At 35.3% G+C, this 17291-nt stretch overlaps 1 protein-coding gene across 5 annotated transcripts in view; it reads left to right on the top strand.

Moving 5' to 3' along the window:
• Window positions 1–16874, top strand: part of LOC127842692 (uncharacterized) — a 61038-nt gene extending 44164 nt beyond the window's left edge. Inside the window, exons 1-4 of one of the 5 annotated variants that reach the window (XR_008031826.1) lie at window positions 3035–3264; window positions 12416–12564; window positions 13152–13275; window positions 15174–16874. Coding sequence is in view for 1 of the 5 variants with exons in the window: in XM_052372345.1 (XP_052228305.1) it covers window positions 3005–3264; window positions 13152–13275; window positions 15174–15248 (459 nt within the window). In the remaining 4 variants the exon portion in view is untranslated. Of the gene's footprint in view, window positions 1–3000; window positions 3265–3728; window positions 4334–5276; window positions 6146–12415; window positions 12565–13151; window positions 13276–15173 lie in introns of those variants that run through there. The other 4 variants (XR_008031827.1, XR_008031828.1, XR_008031829.1 and 1 more) reach the window with 4 other exon arrangements.
• The last annotated feature ends 417 nt before the right edge of the window (window positions 16875–17291 follow it).

The following is a 17291-nucleotide window of genomic DNA, read 5'->3' as shown; positions in this document are numbered from 1 at the left end:
GAGTGGAGTGAAGAGGGGTGTATAGTGTGGGGTTGTGGACATTTATTACATTATCTTCCAAAAAAGCGAAAAAAAAAACAAAAACAAACAAATCGGGGGGGGAGAGGGGGGGGGGGGGGGGGTTGGGGGGCGATGGGGGGGGGGGGAGGGGGGGTTTTGGGTGCGATGGTTGGACGGTATTTCAAACATAACCGTTTTAAAAAAAAATGGGGGAGGGGTATAGTGTGAGGGTGTGGTGGTAATTTGTGTGATGATCTTAAAAAAAAAAAAAAAAAAAAAAAAAAAAAAAAAATTGGGGGGGGTGGGGTGGGGGGGGGGGGGGTGGGGGGGGGGTATAGTGTGAGGGTGTGGTGGTCATTTGTGAGATGATCTTTAAAAAAAAAAAAAAAAAAAAAAAATAGGGGGGGGGGGAGGGGGGGAGGGGGGGGGGGGAGGGCACGGGGGATGGTTTGGGTGGAGTCTATTGTGGTATGTCAGGTAAGAGTAGTTTCATCAAAGTATCAATCAAATCTAATTATAAATAAAGAAGTTATGGCAATTTTAGCAAAATTTAATAATTTGACCTTGAGAGTCAAGGTCATTCAAAGGTCAAAGTAAAATTCAAGTTGCCAGGTACAGTAACCTCATGATAGCATGTAAGTATTTGAAGTTTGAAAGCAATAGCCTTGATACTTAAGAAGTAAAGTGGATCGAAACACAAAATTTAACCATATATTAAAAGTTACTAAGTCAAAAAAGGGCCATAATTCCGTAACAATGACAACCAGAGTTATGCAACTTGTCCTTTTACTGTACCCTTATGATAGTTTGCGAGTGTTCCAAGTATGAAAGCAATATCTATGATACTTTAGGGGTAAAGTGGACCAAAACATAAATCTTAACCAAATTTTCAATTTTCTAAGTATAAAGGGCCCATAATTCCGTCCAAATGCCAGTCAGAGTTACATAACTTTGCCTGCACGGTCCCCTTATGATAGTTCATAAATCTTGCAAGTATGAAAGCAATAGCTTTGATACTGTAGGAATAAAGTGGACCTAAACACAAAACTTAATCAAATTTTCAATTTTCTAAGTATAAAAAGGGCACATAATTCTGTCAAAATGCCAGTCAGAGTTACATTACTTTGCCTGCACAGTCCCCTTATGATAGTTAGTAAGTGTTGCAAGTATGAAAGCAATAGCTTTGATGCTTAAGGAATAAAATGGACCTAAACACAAAACTTAACCAAAATTGTCAATTTTCTAAGTATAAAAAGGGCACATAATTCTGTCAAAATGCATGCCAGAGTTATCTAACTTTGCCTGCCCAGTCCCCTCATGATAGTAAGTAAGTGTACCAAGTTTGAATGCAATAGCATTGATACTTACTGAGAAAAGTGGACCTAAACGCAAAACTTAACCAATATTTTCAATTTTTTAAGTATAAAAAGGGCACATAATTCTGTCAAAATGCACACCAGAGTTATCTAACTTTGCCTGCCCAGTCCCCTCATGATAGTCAGTAAGTGTACCAAGTTTGAATGCAATAGCATTGATACTTACTGAGAAAAGTGGAACTAAACGCAAAACTTAACCAAAATTATCAATTTTTTAAGTATAAAAAGGGCACATAATTCTGTCAAAATGCACGCCAGAGTTATCTAACTTTGCCTGCCCAGTCCCCTCATGATAGTAAGTAAGTGTACCAAGTTTGAATGCAATAGCATTGATACTTTCTGAGAAAAGTGGACCTAAACGCAAAACTTAACCGGACGCCGACGCCAACGCCAACGCCAACGCCGACGCCGACGCCGACGCCGACGCCAAGGTGATGACAATAGCTCATAATTTTTTTTCAAAAAATAGATGAGCTAAAAATGTAGTCGGCGTATACGCCGACTTTGAAATAAAGTTAGCAATTTACTTTTCTAAATAATTGAATACAATTAAACAAAAGTTAAACTATTGTGTTGTGTTTTTCACTTGTAAGCTGCATATTCACCGCATGAAATGTGTGTTAGCATTGTCAAACCACACATTAGTGTGAGTAAATAAAAAATATACTACGGGAGAGCACTTCATATGTGTCCTCATATGCCTTGTTATGAGTATCTTTCTTCATTATCGAAATATATCGTATGTTTATATTTGATTTAAACGCAGTTTTCTTTCGTCACATTTAAATCACACGTCAATAGCGCCGTCATGCGAAAATGGGCCTTATGCGTTTCGGCAAGCGTTTGTTAAACCCAACATGTGCTCTTGCGCAGTCAGGCCATAGGCGACGCTGTTCGCTTTAAAATCACTCAATATGTTATGTTTCTCCTTACCAGAAGGAGGGATAGCTGAGTGGGCTATTTATATGATGGGCGCATATGGAATAAGACCCATTTTCGCATGACGAGGGTCATTACAAATCTCATTGCGAATTGAAAATCCCACATTTAAAAACAATGCTTTTTGATACAAAATTGAATTCAAAATAGCAAACTTGTTAATAATGGCAGCCTATCGACGCATTAAGGAATGATTTCCAGACGTGCTGACCAAGTACGGCAAACATTGTGGTATGATAATTAAACGATTTTCTCTTATCGTGACACTATACTATTTCGCTAATGATTGTTTTCTCATCTTGGAGGCGAAATTGAAATTCTGCGAGATGGATTGTAACGCGTAATTGAAACAGGGCCACAATTTGTGTCGTTTGAGCATACAGAGAGTAGTCCGGAATTCCTTACACTGAACAGTGCTACATCCTTTGAATTGAGCACATACGCAGTGATGTAGCAAAAATTCAGAGGTTGTATCTCGAATCAGCTTATTAAATATTCGAAAATATTCATGCGTGTCTGTTGGCGTTATGTTAAAGTCACTAAGATGAAAACTGAAACAGCTTCGCCTAAAAGCGCATTAGTGCTCTATACCTATGTTTATGTTAGCGTTGTTGACTATGGGATACCAAAGGGGTCGAAACTTTAACTTCTGCTCGAGCAGAAAAAAATGCTGCTCGAGCAGCATTTAAATGCTGCTCGACCAGCAAAATACTGCTCGACCAGCAAATTTACTGCTCGACCAGCATTTTTTCTGCTCGAGCAGAAAAATCCTGCTCGACCAGCATTTATTTTTAGATTATGGCATTAGCCAATCAGAACTCTTGTTATATTTGCCATTTGGTGCAAAACTGGTTTGTTTGGAAAAAATGGCTGCCGCCGTGATGGTGCCTTTTTCACATCTTCTGCAAGTTTATGTGACGATCTGTTTAAAGTTTAACATTGACACGCGGTAAGTGCTTTATATTTTGGCTGCAAACTAGTCGATCAAAAAATTGTTGCCATTCGCTTAATGAGAAAATCGATCATAAATGTCTAACGGCTGTTAAAACTTTTGCGAAAATCACGACGATGACTGATAAGAATTGGTCAATGGGTGGGTTCTCTGTTTCTATCGATTTACTTTCTTAATGATGTTTAATTATTGCTTCCGACACAGGTGCCGATTGCCTGTGATTGTGCCTTTCTGGTTAACATTGTTTACGTTTCTCGTTCTCCCCATATATGTATATCTGCTGTCCTAACTTTTACAATTATCCAAAATATCATGTCTGTTAACCAGTTCTCAGTGCCCCAGATAAGCTGCGTATCTGCGTCTTTCACCCTATTAAAATATTTAAAAATGCAAAGAAATACAATATCATGAGTATTGAAAATGCAACCAATTTGACTTTTACGCAAATTCGTCAAATTAACGATACAAAACTTCGATTAAAAATGCTATGCTCATTTTAGGTATTTTCTCTTTGGAATTATTATCATAACGCGGTGAAGCTTACACTCAGCAAGCTTAGCAAACGGTCATAGTTATTCAAACGCTATGCGTTTTCAATCTGACCTAATTCGTCGCTCATTGTGCATGTATTTGTAAAGCGTCTGTAGTTTCATTTTCTATTACGATGCGAAATAAAAATAGCTAAGAGAGGTCGAAAGACGTCCGAGATTGTTGCGCCAAAATATCAGCCGATCGCAAACTTTTTCGAATCAAGAAAGCAAGAGCCAATAAGTGCCGAATCATTCGTGTTATCGATTTTGTTAGAAACTGTGCATACAGCATTTGAGTTGACATCCAAAAAACATGATGGAAAGTCTGTGACTTAACAAATCTGTCAAAAGTATAAAAAGGCATGTCATTGGTTAGAAATTCTCGACATTTTTAAAAGTTTATATCATGGACAGTTTCAAGGATAAAAGATGTTACGAAACATCAGTTTATTAAAATGTATGATGATAGTTTACAGTTCTATTGAATCAATACAAGTGTGCAGCGTCAACGGAAGTAAATCAGCAATTATTTAAAGGTATGCATTTTTATTACTCATTTCACTCTATATGAAGAATGGAATCACCCTATTTTTTAAAATCAATGGTTGAAAACCCAATTTTCCCAAATAATTATCTGGGGCACTGAGTTCTCGAGGACTTTTCTCAATTTCAATGTAAATTATTTTTCACCGAGGCCTATTAGCTTGTTCAAAGCTAACAACAGGTAAAATGTGAGTTGTGTCTGAATTACAAGTTGTTTAATTTTTCATATTGAAATGTTTACAATTTACTATTTATTGAATAACTTGGCAGTGCATAATTAAGTTCTGGGATGTTATTTTCAGCTCTGAACTGCGAAAAAAATGCATAATAATTACATTGGTGGCACTATACTGTAATGAGTTACCTTTCATCTGTCCTTCCATTATAATGTCCCTAAAGCAGACTTCCCAAACTTTGCAGAAAGAGATTAGGCATTGTATTACACACTCATTTTAACCATGGCATGCTATTGTACAACATGTCTTGACGGAAATAATTTCGCTAAAAAATATTTGCAGGAAATAATTTTTCCATGGCGAATTGTTTGTATCTTTTTATCTTTATTCTGAAATGCCCCTCTTAAGAATAATGTCATGTATAGCTGGTTTAGAATTAAGGATGATGATATGTCCTAACAGCATTTTGTCATGTCATTTACTGTACTTCTTAACCTACATGTATTTGAATATTCAGTCCCCATGTAACTACGCCCATATGTTGTGGACATTTTCATACAAGAATACAAACAGGAATATGTATTGGAGTTTGCTGTTTAAATTTACAGTCAATCGGAGGGTAACAGGTTTGTTTTTAACCAGAAGTGAGGAACTAAACGCAATTTGCAGGGAAAAAAATATCTCTTTATACCACTTAAGTATATTTGCATCACAGGAGCTCTGGTGTCGTGAGGTTGAGGAAACTAGTGTTCAATCTAAAACATTTAGCATCATGGACTCAAAAGTGAGAAGCCAAGTCAGACACCGCAAAATGTAAAATAATCTGTCAGATGTTTGGTCTGACAGGCTACGAAATTCTGTCAGACTGAAGGATAATTTCTGGATTCCACTTATTAGCATACCTGATAATAGCATATTTCTGTAATTAGCATATAGCAGTGCTCCAGATAACATGTGTAAAGGCGTAAAAACGAATAAAATTTCTTAAATAACGATTTAGATTTAAAATCTTTGCATAAAGTTACGCATTGAAAAAATAAAACACGAATTCGACATTTTCGAACGTGCGTAAAACTTCCAGTAGCAAAATTTCATCCCGGTTCTGACACGTCGAGGCGCTCAATTAAAACTACAGCTTTAAGTCAACGTCTCTTTGCTGTTAGGAAGGGCCACACTTAAGAACGGTCGAAAGGCCAAACAGTCTCGATTCTGTTCTCCTGGTATTACAGGCGAGTCATTACTGTTTATTGTACCTTTTTAATTACACTTATCGTAATTTTTATTCACAAGTAATAAACAATATACCTATTCAAAATGTCATTAAAATTAAATGTTAAATATATATTTTTGATATGACTTTAACGGCGCCCAAAATGCCATTATGACCTAAGCCGAATTGACAGTTACTGTTTTAAATAAAAAATCAAAATGGCCAACCGAAGCGGTGTATCGAAGCGTGGAAGGCAAAAAAAGCAAGATGAGCAAGATAGATGTGGGGTCTTTTGAGCCAGAAAAAGCTGTCCGATTATGGGAAAGCAAGAAACAGAAAAGAAAGCCAGGCTTTTCCAAGACTATAAACCAAAATGTTGGATTGTTGATGTGTCAAAAACAATGCATAAAAATTATTTGGTAATATAGTGTTAAGAATTAATTTTATAAATAGGGGGTAAAATAAGAATTAATTTTTGAAATAGGGAGTAAATAAGAATTTGACAAAATTTTTATCTGGAGCTCTGATATAGAATGTCAAAGCACAGATTAATTCTTAAATTTTAATGTATTTTTCTTCTATTAATAGCATAATTTTTAACCCCAATATTCAGAATTCACTTAAAGTCTTTATAGCATAAAACATTCTCAGAATGCCAAGAAAATATGCTTTAAATCTGCAAAAATATGCTCAAATGCAAATGCAAATACCTTAGAATACAATTCCATTTGATAAATAGTTATCTTAAACATCAATCATATACAATGTTGAATTTAAATTTCACTTTGACGATCAATTATTAACAGATTTGACTTATTGTATGCCCCCAGTTGCTATATTTATGCTAAAATGTGTGTTCCTGTTAATAGCATATTCCTGTTATTAGCATAATTTTTGCTGACATGGTATGCTAAGAACAGGAATCCACTGTAGCAACATATTAATCAAGAATTATGGTTTGAATCCGTGAACTATTATTTTTTATGGTGAAAGAAAATCTCCATGGCGCGTTTTCAAAAATTCCTAATCAAGCTTGGTAAAAGAACACACAGAATAGCAAATTTATTACAGCGCCAACTTCCGGGTAAAAATGATTGATTTTTTTTATATTCCTTAAAGACAAGTGCCGCATCATATCCTATGGGTGATTTAAAAAATAATGAAGCCTAAATAAAACATGCATTTATTTTCTTACCATTACAGGGGTTTTTATCTGATTTTGGGGAAAGGGCCTGGCCTTTTTTTTTAGGGGAAAAAAATCGCGCGAAACGCCAGATTTTTTGGGGAAAAATCACACAAAACGCCGGATTTTGGGCAAAATAAGGAAAGTCTTAAATAATCAATTAAGCATATTTTACTGTTTTTCAAACAAATTCAAGGAAACAGAAAATTTAATTATGCAATATTTTTCTTTTTTCTACACTGGATCAGATTAACTTATATATTGAAAGGTTAAAAAAAAAAAAATATTTTTTTTTGGAGGGGAAAATGAAATCTAGGGGAAAATTTACCAGCTGAGGGGAACAAAAAATCGGAGGGGAAAGGGCCGATGATCGGCGGGTCACAAAGAAGGGGAAAAAAACCTGCATTAAGCATGTTTGAGTTCTTTTTCTATCTTACAGAAGTGTTTCCATGTGATTAACTTAAATGTGAAAATTCTTCTCAATAACTTGCTTCATTTACAAAATATATTGAAAAATATCCTTAAAATTGCCCCAAGTGTACTGGTTTTGCGTGACATTTTATGTAAAAGGCAATTTTCAATTCTATACTTCAATAAAACTTTCAGAAATATTAGGTATTGCCATCATTAAATGAATATAAAAATGCATATGCTTTAAGAAAAATAAAACAATGCTTCTAACTTAGGTTGATATCTCTTGTAGCAAGTGTTCAAAGCAATGATGTTTTTGTCAATTTTGTGCCACAATTTTCAACTCTCTTCACGTATATTAAGAGGTGGCATCATAAAGTGCTTCAATATTTATAGGCAAAAAGTGTCCCAAGTGTACATTTTGCAAGAAAGTTATTTTAAATTTTTCATAAGATAGAATTTTCAATGTTTTACATCATTTTCTTCAAACCATTAATGTTTATCACTAGATGTACTGAAAATTTGATGCCAAAACCTTGTGAACTTTTTTTGCAAGACAAATATCGCATTGTCCCAAGTGTACGAAATTTTTATCACGTTTGATAAACAGGTGATAGCTTTTAAAAAATAAACAAAGGCACCAATTTTCTGGAAAGAAGTACACAGAAGGGTGTAATCTCCAACAGAAAAAGGTGGTTTCTTCACTCTGGGGGTGAACTACTCTTATTATATGGGTATGTCTCCATATTTTGTCTTCAGAAGAAAAATATAAGCATATAAATGATAATGTGTGGGAACTTGGGAAGTATATTTGACTTTACCATAACATTATTACAAAAATGCATTTCCTCTTCTCAAATTAATGTCAATTTTAATCAAAATGTTTCTCCAATAATCTTCAATGTTAGCCTGAAGTTGGTTAACAAATGTTGTAAATGTACACTTGGGACACAAAATAAATGTTTTTCTTATAAACCTCCAGAAAGTGAAAACAAACTTACATTATAGCAGAATTAATGATTAAATTTCGATTTAATAAAGCATTCAAAAGCAACTGAAAAAAAAGCCAAAATAAAAGTTGAACATGGTCAAATGTCAAATATGATTGATGACAAAGTCTTTCAGACACTTATAATTAAACCACGCAGACTGTCACCCTCGTGGTACAATTCCTACACATCTAAACTAAAAACCATGTTAAAACCTTCGATAAACAAAGGTACAGCACTTATTATTATTTCATTCATTTTTAATGACACATTACCTAAATATATAGAGGATATATTGTATTACAGAGGAAGGTCAAGTAAGAGGACATCGTGTTTAATGTATAAAGTTTAAAAAGAACAAGGTCTAATTTATAAAGAACAAGGTCCAATATATAGAGAATATAATGTTTAATATATAGAGAGCAAGGTCTAAATATAGAACAGTGAATTATATGTGTGTTGTTATGAGAAAACTGGGCTTAATTCATGTGCGGAAAGTCTAGTCCCTGATTAGCCTGTGCAGATTGCACAGGCTAATCAGGGACGAGACTTTCCGCGTTTACAGTATTTTTAGTTTGAAGGAAGTCCCTTCTTACCGAAAATCAAGTTTAAGCGGAAAGTGTCGTCCCTGATAAGCCGGTGCGGACTGCACAGGCTAATCTGGGACGACACTTTACGCACATGAATTTAGCCCAGTTTTATCAGAACAAGACACATATTATAGAAAACGAGGTCAAATATTATAAAAAAATATAAACATGTATCATAAAAAAGAAACTTCACATATATTTGAAGGCCATCCTATATTTTGATAAATCTGAGTTTTTACTTTAAGATACACTGCTTTGAGGCCAGGAAAAAAACTTTTAAGAGTATAGTTTTGAAAAATATGTGTTAAAAAACATGAAAATTTCAATTTTTTCCATATTTTTTTTTAAAACACTTCTGATTTTGTATTTAAATTTTTCTTAAGAACATACTGCATGTTGACAAAACACACAAAATATTGATAACATGTTTTAATGGGTTTTTATTAAGTGCAAAAGACATGTACATTAATAAAAAAAAAATCAAAACATTTGGTTAACATCTTTATTTGTGAAAAGTGATCACATCTGACAGAGCGGCCCTACTCATTTATAAAACTTGAACCCTTTCCCTATGCAATACAAACAAAACTGTTGCCATAACTTAACATCTAAAATTTGAGAAAAGTTTTCATTTAGGCTTCATCATCCCCACGCTTTTCGGAGAAAAAGTGGGGATATTGTGGTTATCTCCGTTGTCCGTCCGTCCTGGCCACTTTCTCCTCCTACACTTAAAGACTAGAACCTTGAAACTTACACACATGGTAGCTATGAGCATCTGTGCGACCCTGCACTATTTGGAATTTTGATCTGACCCCAAGGTCAAAAGTTATGTGGGTTGAGGTGGGGCCGGGTCAGAGATTTTTACTCATTTTTATGCCCCCGGATCGAAAGAAAGGGGGTATATTGTTTTTGGCCTGTCTGTCATTGTGTGTGTGTGTGTGTGTGTGTGTGTGTGTGTCCCAAAACTTTAACCTTGGTCATAACTTTTGCAATATTCAAGATAGCAACTTGATATTTGGCATGCATGTGTATCTCATGGAGCTGCACATTTTGAGTGCACCATACTACACTGAATGTCTTCAAATTGATACTGAACCTCTCTTATGGCAATACGGATAATCTCAACTATGCATGGCCCCATTACCAACCCTGGGGTGCCCCGCCCACATTGGCCACGCCCACATAGACCACACCCACCCAAAATTGCCTTTTACTATAATTTCTTCATTTCTACACCGATTCACTTCAAATTGATACTGAACATCTCTTATGACATTATGGTTAATCTCAACTATGCATGGCCCCATTACCAACCCTGGGGCGCCCCGCCCACATAGGCCACGCCCACCCAAAATTGCCTTTTACTATAATTTCTTCATTTCTACAACGATTCACATCTAATTGATACCGAACTTCTCTTCAATGCGTTCAATTTCAACTATGCATAGCCCCATTACCAACCCTGGGGCACCCCTGGGTCAAACATGCGGCGTGGGGATGCACGTCGGCCTCTGACGCGCCATTTCTAGTTTAATATTTTTGAAATCACCCATTTTTGTGTAAAGTTTGGAGAAAAATCAAGAAAAACATATTTTAACAATGAAATACATTTAAGTTGTATGATGATATTTTCATGTATTTCGACGTTTCCAATGTTCAGATAAATACCCTATTTGTACCCATTGAAAACCTTTAAAACTTTAATTTTGCATTGTTATTTTGTGTTGGGCTTGAAGAAAAAAGATTGATCTGTATGCAAATGTTTACATTATATCTCACAATCATAACAATTTCCAATTTATCGACAGTGGTGACCGGGTTTTATCATTATTATATGATTATTAGTGCTTGTGATCATATTTCAGATGCCCAGGGGCCTTTATGGTTGGGTTAGGGAGGGGTGCTCCCTCCCTTCCTGAATTGATTTTTAGCTCCACTGGCCAAAGGCCAGTGGAGTTTATGTCATGGTCCTGTGTCCGTCATGCGTGCGTCCGTCCGTGCCTGCGTGCGTCCGTCAGTTTATTAACTTTTCCTTTAAACATCTTCTTCTCCTAAACTACTGGTCCAATTCTGATGAAATTTCTCAGTAATGTTCCTTGGGTGAACCTCTTTTAAATTTGTTCTAATTATGCGCCTGGGGTCAAATTTGACCCTGCTCTGGGGTTACAAAATTGAACATATGCTTATATAAGGCCTATTTTGTGAAATCTTTCAAAATCTTCGCATCCATAACCATTTGGCATAGGGCTATCAAATTTGGTATGTAGAGACATCTAATAGTCCTCTACCAAATTTGTTTAAATTATGCCCCTGGGTTCAAATTTGAAACTGCCCCGGGGGTCACAATATTTAACATATGCTAATATAGGGTCTATTTTGTGAAAACTTTACAACTCTTTTTGTCCATAACCATTGGGCCTAGGGCTACCAAATTTGGAAGATAGTGACATCTTATAGTCCTCTACCAAGTTTGCTCAAATAATGTCCCTGGGGTCAAGTTTGACCCTGCCCCGAGGGTCACAAAATTGAACATATGCTTGTATGAGGCCTATTTTGTGAAAACTTAAAAAATCTACTTGTCCATAGCTGTATGGCATAGTGCTACCAAATTTGGTATGTATTGACATGTATTAATTCTCTTCTTAGTTTGTTCAAACTATGCCCCTGGGGTCAAATTTGAAACTGCCCCGGGGGTCACAAAATTGAACATATGCTTATAAATGGCTAATTTAGGGTAAACTTTAAAAATCATTCTTGTCCATAACCATTGGGCCTAGGGCTACCAAATTTGGTATGAAGTGACATCTTATAGTCCTCTACCAAGTTTGTTCAAATTATGCCTCTGGGGTCAACTTTGACCCTGCCCCGGGGGGAGGGGGGTCACAAAATTGAATAAACGCTTATAAAGCGCCTATTTTGTGAAAATTTTAAAAATCTTCTAGTTGAAAACCATTCGGACTATGGCTACCAAATTTGGTTTGCAGTAACATCTTATTGTCCTCTACCAAGTTTGTTCAAATTATGCCCTTTGGGTCAAATTTGACCCTGACCCGCGGGTCACAAAATTGAACATTATATACACTTCTTTCTTGCTTATTTTGTGAAAACTTAAAATATTCTTGTCCTTAACTCTCGGATCTAGGGCTACCACATTTTGTATGTAGTGAGATATAGTAGTTCTCTATGTGTCCAATAATTATGTTGATGAAGGTGGCAGTGGTAATGACTTGATATGTCTGTGAGATATGAATGCCAAAGTCTTCGATTTACATAACATGAATTTTTATGTAAAAGTGGTGGTTCTTCATAAATTCTACATGTTCTTTGTAAATGATGACCTCTACAAAGTTGTTCCAGGAGTACCATATTGCCTGACAATCTTTTGTTTTATTGTTAACTTAAACTGTACTTGATTCTAGCATGCCACTATACTTCTTTGAAGTAATTTGAGCAAAGTTCCCACTGTTTAGTAATGTATACATTGTTTAAGGTACATTTTAATTTCACATTTTGTAGGTGGACTTCAATATGTATGATCTACTTATGCTGCCACAATGTAAAGGCAACAATCACTGGGTTTTGCTGGTTGCAAGTGTTATGTCCAGGACTGTAACCATTTACGACTCATTGGGTGGTAACAACAAGGCCTTGTTCGATTTGTTCTGGTAAGGTTCAAAGCTGAAATTCATTTTTTGTCTTACCTGCTTGATATAGCAGTCACAGTAGCAGTTGGTGTATGTGCATTTTATGTGTGTCTCTGAGCTTATCCAAACTGTGATTCGATAATTAAATATGCAATTTTTAATATAGCTTACCACATATGTTCTCCATGTAGAGAAGCTGCAGAGCATGCGTTAACAAGAGATCAAAGGTCACATTTAGGGAGCTTTTATGGCCAGTTCCAGTTATCATTCATCAGGCAATATAGCAAACAAGATATTCAAAAAACTTTGTAAATCTTATTTGTTTTCTATATTTGGATTTTTATCTTAAATATTAACTTGTAATGAGCACCAACACTTAAAAATGATATAAATATATATAAATTTAAGCTTGCTTTCTTAGTTCATTCTTATTTATTATTGTGTCCTATCTCTCACACTTATGTGTTTCAAATAATGTGTTAATAGATTCACATATATATATATGTTTGAAAACTGATTACCAAAACAATTTGGTATAGATAAAGTACCGCTTAAGTATATAGGCACATGATTTTTGTTGATTTTTACCAACAAAATATTTGTTGCAGCCAGTTCATGTGTCAACGAGGGCAAATTGTGAAAGATGGCTTGGAAAAAATCAGTTCAGACTTAAAAGCGCCACCTTGCAACAAACAGCGCCACGGAAACAGCTGTGGAGTGTTTGCATTGATGGTAATAAATAAGCTTTATATTTCTATAAAGGTGTCACTTTGTCGTACTGTCGGTCGGTCTGTCTCGAAATTTCATCCGATCTTCACCAAACTTGGTCACAAGTTGTATCTTGATGATGTTTAGGCCAAGTTTGAATATGGGTCATGCTGGGTCAAAAACTAGGTCACGGGGTCACTTAGTGTGTTTTAAACCGAAAGTTTGTCCGGACCATAACTATGTCATTTATCGTTAGATTTTAAAATTACTTGGTACATTTGTTCACCATCATGGAACGGTGTGTTGCGTGAAAAAAGTACGTCGATATCCCCAAGATCAAGGTCACACTTGGAGTTCAAGGGTCAAATGCTTGTCCGGGCCATAACTTTATCATTTATTGTGAGATTTTAAAATCATTTAGCAAATTTGTTCACCATCATGGGGCGGTGTGTCGCGCGAAAGAATTACTTCAATATCTCGAAGGTCAAGGTCACACTTTGAGTTCAAAGATTAAAAATGGCCATAAATGAGCTTGTCTGGGCAATAACTATGTCATTCATAGTGAGATTTTAAAATCATTTGGCACATTTGTTCACCATCATTGGACGGTGTGTCGCGCGAAAGAATTACGTCGATAACACCAAGTTCAAGGTCACACTTTGAGTTCAGAGGTAAAAAAAGGCCATGTTGATAACTCCAAGGTCTTGGTCACACTTGGAGTTCAAATGTAAAAAAAAATGGCCATACATTTGGACTGCATGTCATGCTAAAGAATTCAAGAGTTCAAAGGTCAAAATGGCCATAAATGATAATGGCATTATCATTCTTAAAAATAGCCATAAATTTGATTCTCTTGTTTTTTGAAGACAGCATGCAAAATAGTCTGTGTCAATTCGGCCATGGGGGTATTTGTCACGTCTGTGACAAAGCTCTAGTTTGCTTAGTAAAGATCTGCATTAACTTTTATTCAACAAAATAATGGGAGAATGTAGAATATAATCATCGTACCTTTCTGTTGGTGCATTGGTTTTTAGAGCCTTGCATTTTCTTTTAATTTATAAAGGACATGATATTTCATATGTAATATCATAACCTGAGGATCAAACTGTGTTATAGAGTCTTTTGTCAAATAACCCTGAAAAAAGGTTAAACAAGAAGATTACTCATATTTTAATTTATTAATGTGTCATATAATGAAAAAAAGCATTCTCTTTGCTCCAATATATTGTTTTGTATGAAAAGTTGTTTTTCAGTGTCTTAATGTGATTGTATATTTATGATGCATAAAACATGAATACTTTTCACTGTCAAACTATCGTTCTTGCAATTTTATTTTCAGAAATAGTATTTTTTGTGAACACTTAATCTAGTGAATATATATGCTTTTCTTATTGCAAACAACTGTTGTTGTTTTTATGCCCCCCTTCGAAGAAGAGGGGGTATATTGCTTTGCTCATGTCGGTCGGTCTGTCGGTCCGTCCACCAGGTGGTTGTCAGACGATAACTCAAGAACGCTTGGGCCTAGGATCATGAAACTTCATAGGTAGATTGATCATGACTCGCAGATGACCCTTATTGATTTTGAGGTCACTAGGTCAAAGGTGAAGGTCACAGCGACCAGAAATAGTAAAATGGTTTTTGAATGATAACTCAAGAACGCATACGCCTAGGATCATGAAACTTCATGGGTAGATTGATCATGACTTGCAGATGACCCTAATTGATTTTGAGGTCACTAGGTCAAAGGTCCAGGTCACGGTGACCCGAAATAGTAAAATGGTTTCCGGATGATAACTCAAGAACGCATACGCCTAGGATCATGAAACTTCATGGGTAGATTGATCATGACTCGCAGATGACCCCTATTGATTTTCAGGTCACTATTTTAACACAAGTATGAATGACTTTTACTTTATTTCCAGACTGCCAAATGTTTGGTCATTAAAAAGCATCCCACAATGTTGCGACAGGCCCATGATTCAGTTTATCGAGACTAGTCGTGAGAAGCAGACTTCTGATTCCTGGAGTGCGGCAAACATATCTGTGCGACTCGATCACTCCACTGTAAAGACCCGCACGGCATTTAAATGGATATTATCAATATGTGTTGTTGCTCGAAAATATGTTTGTGTAGCAGGAAATGCTTTGGGCTCGATTAATCTGAGAACTCAACAAAATATTAATAAAATCCTTCTGTGCCTTTTAGTTCTGAAAACAGAAGTAGCCAGTTGGTATTACACATCTCCTAAACAAGTACAGCACGATAAAACTTATAAACCTAGATATTTATTTATGTAGTGGTGTATTTTTCAATGAGTGCCTTATGATTCCAAAAACATATTGACTTAAAATAAATAATCCCGATGGCGTAAATGACTTATCATTTCATGTTCATGAACCGGCTTTAAAATACTTTGTAGACTTATCTGCTAGGCGGTGAGGACTTTTAGACCACCTGATAAACTTCAACTTTATTTGCCCTAGTTCAGTAACCGACTAAACATATGCTAACATTATACTGATGACTGATGAGTCTGTTGTGTCTTATATTCTCATTGCTACTTAAAATATTAAGTCTATTTCAACGTTTAGACTAATAATAAGCAAATTCGTTAAATTGATATCCCCGCCAAATAAATTTTGATTATTGATGGGTGCAGAACTAACAGAAAAGTTTATTTGAAGGGTTGTACCCTTATCTCACTTATTTTATAGTAACAACATAAAAAAACAATTGGCAATAACTCTTATTTAAGAAAGTGTAGGGTTATAGATTTTGTGCATGACACCTCTCCTCATTTATATCTTAACGTCCATTAAATTTCATCTTTAAATCGTGTATAGTATCTGTGATATAGTCCTGTAAAGTAACATCAGACATGTACATATGTACTAGGGTTATGTTTCTTGTGCATGGCACTTATTCTCATTGACAATTATACACCCATGAAATTTCATGTTGAAATCTTGTATTTATAGTTTCTGAGATAAAGCCCTGAAAAGTTACATCATACAAAAACAACAAAGGGCAATAACTCTTATTTAAGAAAGTGAAGGGTTGTGGTTCTTATGCATGGTTCTATAAATGAGATATAGCCCTGAAAAGTTACATCATAAAATAACAATAACAAGAAAGGGCAATAACCGTTATGTAAGAAAGTATACGGTTATGGTTCTCGTGCATTGATAATTATACACCCATGAAGTTTCATGTTAAAATCTTGTATAGTATCTGAGATATAGCCCTAGTTACATCATAGAAAAACAACAAAGCGCAATAACTCTTATTTCAGAAAGCGACGGGTTATGGTTCTTGTACATGGCACCTCTCCTCAGCTATATTTATACACCCATAAAGTTTCATGTTGAATACTTATATTGAGTTTCTGAGATAGAGCACTGACAAGTTTGTGAGTGACTGCACTGACAGACAGACCAACGGTACGTTTAAGTATATTTAGCGTACCCGGGGTACATTAAAGTATACTTAAGAGTACACGGGGTACTTTAAAGCATTACCCGAGCTGAAGCGACAATTGCCAATCAAGCTTATTGACATATTAAATAAATGATGATAGTGGTAACTATGATTGTATGAAATATAATAAAATAGTTTTCCTGAATTGAGTGTACATGTGAATTAGCTAAAATAATGATAAAAACACCGATTGGGATTATATATTTCTGGAACTGAATTTGGTTCATAATAAGTTTTTAACTTTTTTAAGCTAAAATAATATATATATATTATATAATCTGAAAATATTTTCTTCAATCAATGTTATATCTTTGTATTAAAAAAGTGCAACACTCATGACTGTAAATTAGGCATTACCATATTTCTTTACAACGTAATGCATGTACATCATCGATATATATAACATTTAAAACGAAAATCGTTTTAAAATTCAAATGTTTGCATTGTGTTAGAACTACTGTTTCGATATCTTTGTTGTGAATAATGTGTTAAGGTTCAACGTCCGAAAAAAAGATGTCCGAAAATAACTGCAAGCTGTAAAAACGCGAAATTAAGTTGAATT

The sequence above is a fragment of the Dreissena polymorpha genome, chromosome 1, assembly GCF_020536995.1.
Source record: "Dreissena polymorpha isolate Duluth1 chromosome 1, UMN_Dpol_1.0, whole genome shotgun sequence".
NCBI lineage: Eukaryota > Metazoa > Mollusca > Bivalvia > Myida > Dreissenidae > Dreissena > Dreissena polymorpha.
Note: the sequence above shows the minus strand (reverse complement) of the source record. Positions and strands in the feature narration are given on the sequence as shown.